At 30.8% G+C, this 4,640-nt stretch overlaps 1 protein-coding gene across 1 annotated transcript; it reads right to left on the bottom strand.

Annotated features, from left to right (window-relative positions):
- LOC145005831 (uncharacterized) lies at positions 1 to 596 on the bottom strand. The gene has a single exon (XM_078964949.1). The coding sequence runs from the start codon at positions 456 to 458 to the stop codon at positions 252 to 254; it is 207 nt and encodes a 68-aa protein (XP_078821075.1). The 5' UTR covers positions 459 to 596; the 3' UTR covers positions 1 to 251.
- Between the last annotated feature and the right edge of the window lie 4,044 nt (positions 597 to 4,640).

Here is a 4,640-nt window from a genome sequence, read left to right as displayed (position 1 = left end):
GATCGATATAATGTAACATTTATTAGAAGTTACTTGCTGCCAAAATGACACAGGTCATTATACAAGGGGTAGGTTAACTTTTGAAAACAACATTCAAGTCTTATAAATGCTATTCCATACCAAAAATAGACATTAGATGTATATACTAAACATAAATGGAAACAAATAAAAAAACTAGTTTATCAATCGTATAATTATACAACTACGACCATGATGATGATGGTTATGTATGCATGTATGTAAGGACATGATCATGGATATGCTTTAAGAGTGGCACCACAAAACGTGCAGACAATGGCCTTGCAAGATCTCCAGTAAAATGGGATGCTACAAAATCTGGTTTTGGTTATGATTTCAGCGACGCTGGCTCCTCGTCTGCATCTTGAACACGATCCTGCCACCGGCTTTGTCTTCTTGATCTTACGTGTTTGATCCACCAAAAAGCAAAACACCACCATATATTTGTATCTATATATACATATATCTTTATGTAATATGTATATATAGAAAGACTAGAGAGAGAGAGAGAGGTGAAGGGGTGGGGTGGGATTTGAAGACGAGGGATATTGAACTGAAAATGTTTGAAGAAGTGAACGTGAGTTTATGAGATTTTATAAGCAAAGTACCTTGTACCAGGGTGCCCATATATTAATGGGAACTTAACTCCCACTAGTTCAATCACATCCATGCATGTCCTAATCTTATCAATTACGCTACAACTTACAACTAATTATTCTTATTTTAATTAATATGTGAAACGTGACATTTTTTTTGAATCACTAAAATGACCAAACGTGGTAGGTCTATAACATATATGCCATCGTTTTCAACTAGTGACAAAAAGTAATTTCGGAATATGTTCGCAAAAGTCGTGAAGTAAGGTAATACAGAAGAATCGTTATTATTTGGGAAAATGACTTACGAGATCATCGAAGTTTCAAATTCGTTCGAAAAAAAACCATTCAAGTATTACATGTTCAAAAAACACCATCAAACTAAAACATATGTTCAAAAAACACCAACGAAGTTCATGTTCTATTCAAAAAACACCATTTCTATGGTTTTGGTTAACTTATATATTTAGTCCCTAATTATTTTTTCTTAACTCAGACGATCGCTTTAATTTAAATTTGCTTCGACTTCGGACTATGATCGAGTTAAAAGACTAATATACCCTTATTACTTTCATTTAACATTATTTTTATTACTTGTTAATTATTTATACAATTTATGTTATTATTTATTATAAATATATCAATTGTATAAATAATTAACAAGTAATAAAAATAAATGTTAAATGAAACTAATAAAGGTATATTAGTCTTTTAACTCGATCATGGTCCGAAGGAAAAATAAATATAAATGCTAGGGACTGTCCAAGTTAAGAAAAAAAAGTTAGGGGCTAAACATGTAAGTTACCTCAAACCATAAAGATGGTGTTTTCTGAACAGAATATCTATTTCGTTTGTGTTTTTTGAACATATATCTTAGTTTGATGGTGTTTTTTGAACATCTAATACTTTAATGGTGTTTTTTGAACAAATTTGAAACTTCAATGGTCTTATAAGTCGTTATCCCTTACTATTTAGGTTTAATGAAATATTTGTTGTTATATAATTATTATCAGTTTTACCGTAACAAAATAATATTTTTTTTCAATCTTTTCTACCATCTTCAAACCACTCTCTTTTAATTGATAATGAATATATAAAACAATAATCTTAGAGTACTAAATTGTAGTGGGGGCGTAGGAGAAAGTTAATACGAGTGGAGTATTGTGTGATATTTGATTAACCGAACTTACAAATATACATCTAGTATATAGGATTAATTAATTTGATGGCGAGAAAATTAAAAGTCGTGCATAATCACATCATCATGTTAACTTCTAAATATCCTATGATGGGTATTATTATCCATATAAGTGATGATGAGGAGATAAATGACTTTTCAGATATTCTTCGTTATGTTTTGCAACAAACACTTAAATTGTGTGTTGTCCAGGGTGGTGTGTAGTTGGAAGGCGATTGGGTGAAAATCAATCCAGTGGAAAGGATCGGCAGGTGGAAGCAATCAATTCTTTATGATGATGATTTATAAATCTTGTCTATTTGATTATGTTCATCAGCATAAAGATACACATGGAAGTGGGGGTTAAAGATACACATGAGATGTTTGAAGACGCGAATGTGGGTTTATGGGATTTTATAAGCAAAGTGAGCTACCTTCGGACGATGGTTCACCCATTAATGGGAACTTAACACCCACCAATTACTCTAGTTTTAATTATTTGTGATACGTGACATTTTTTACACTAATCCAAATGTTACATTTAAACCATATGTATATGTTTATATGGTACTTTGGACCTGTTTAACGGTAATTGGATTGATACATCTCTAATGAGCTAAAATTAAAAATAGACAAAATTTCAAAAATGGGATATTCGGGATATCTTTTGAAAGTATTACATAGGTGATCCTTGTGGTTTCAAAATCAAGTGCGGTTGGTCCCTCAACCATTAAATCTAACATTTGGTTTTGTTAATTTTTTTGAATTGACTGAATTACCTTTTGACCAATTTGAATTATACAAATACTACAAGGCCCTTTTGTAATCATATTTTATTTTTTGTTTTTAATTTTTATTGTTTCTAATTTTTTATAAACTAGTTTTTTTTAGACATAATGTATTATTATATAAATCAAAATCGAAATAATATACAAAAATAAAAATCATATTAAAAATATTGAATTAAGGTGTCTAAGCTCATAATTAAATTGATATAAACTTATAATTATAAGTAAAAACCTTTTTGGGTTGTCATCATAACTAGAAACTGATTAGAATGACATTTGTAGAGAGAGTAAATAATTTATTAGTTTATTATATGATAATAAATTAATTATAAATAGATTAAATTAATTAAAAATTGATCAGAATTAATTTGGATTAACTGGAATTAATTAGAAGTGCAATTGCTGCTTTGTAATGCTTAATAGTTGGGGAAATGAGAGATTCTAGAAACCTCCTAGTATAGACAGTTTCAAGATGCCCTGTAGAGCTATATAGAATGTTCCGTTTAATATAAGGAAAGTAGGTAATCATTAGGATTTGAAATGATATTATTTTATGCTCAAATCTAGGGTTTCTAGCGTTTCCTAGCAGCTATATAAAGGGACCAAGGCTTGCGATTTTCAGCCACTATCATTCTAACAGAAATCCTAGCCGAAAATCATTTCTTAACTCCTCTATCTTCTCTTGTGTTCTAGTTTCTAGCTTTTGGTGTAAGCCATTAGATACATCATACTTTTGGTGATTTCTTTTTTGAATATCTACAAGGAAGGATTCAAGGCATTATACTTTTGGTGTTTGCTATAACAATTCAAAGGTATGTAACCCTAAATTTAATGATTTCGATTTTACTAGGGTTCTTGTAGGGTTTATAGTTCATTATATGTCGCCTTTAATGTGAAGACATAGATCCTTATAGGTCGTGTGTACCCTTAATTGTTAAGTGTTATTTTTTCCCATGTACATGATTTTTGTAACCTATAAAACCCATGAGTGGTAGGGCATGGTTGTCAAACATTGATTATCCATGAGATGAATTGAAAACAAGAAAAAAAAATCGAAAAGGGCGCACCATGCTTTTTTGTAATTTCGTTTTTTGCCTATTTTTTCTGCCTTAACTGATTAGTAGGTTGTTTTTTGTTATTATCTAGTCTTGGTTTTGTTAAAAATTCGATTTTTAATTTCCTTATATGATTAAAAACTCTAATTTGAGTTTTAAGGAGATAAACATGGAAATATAAGATAATTGAATGAATTATCCTTATCGATTTTAATATATAATTTAATTAATGTAAATCAAAAGATAAATATTAAATCTATAATTAAGTTAAATGATTTAATTAGTTTAATTAAAAGTTTAATTAAAAGATAAAGATAAATCATTACTTGGTTTAAAAGATTAATTAATTTAAAATTAATTTTAAACCTTGAAGATTTTAAAATGTTTAAAATACACCTTATTCATATGTAAAACCCTAATATTACATGAATTACTAAAAGTCAATCAGTTCAATAGTAGGCCTCGTTCACTAAGTCAAACTCTAAGAGAGATTGTAACATCCGGATTCTCAGGTATATTATTTTATTCATTTATTTTGGAGTTTGTGGAGGGACTGGGCGAGTTGGTGCTTAGACTCGCCGAGTATGGTCGCAGATTCTCATCCGGGTTCATGACTGGACTCGGCGAGTCCACGCTGTTTAATGAAACCCTAATTTCTCGGGTTTAGGACCTATTTAAAGGCCCATAGGGTCGTCAATCGCGGCTACCAAACCCCAGAGAGAAACCCTAAAAGAGCTAGAGCGTTTGTGAGAGGAAAGGAGCCATTTCTTGATCTTTGTGGTTGATTCTTGCAAGAAGGAGGTGTTTCCAGCTTAGAGGAGACCAAGGAGGTGGTATATATGTGGATTTCGAGCAAAAGACTTCATCTTTGAGGTACTATATCGCCCATTTATCTGTTTTGTTGAAGGAATCCATAGATATAGAGTTTTCATGTCCTTTAATGGAAGAAATTGTGAGAATATGGCCCCTATTCGCTTTGAGACTTCGGATTTGGACCCATAGTGGT

Source organism: Lactuca saligna, chromosome 7 (genome assembly GCF_052625555.1).
Source record: "Lactuca saligna cultivar CGN05327 chromosome 7, ASM5262555v1, whole genome shotgun sequence".
Taxonomy (NCBI): domain Eukaryota; kingdom Viridiplantae; phylum Streptophyta; class Magnoliopsida; order Asterales; family Asteraceae; genus Lactuca; species Lactuca saligna.
This window is presented reverse-complemented; position numbering and strand designations above follow the sequence as displayed.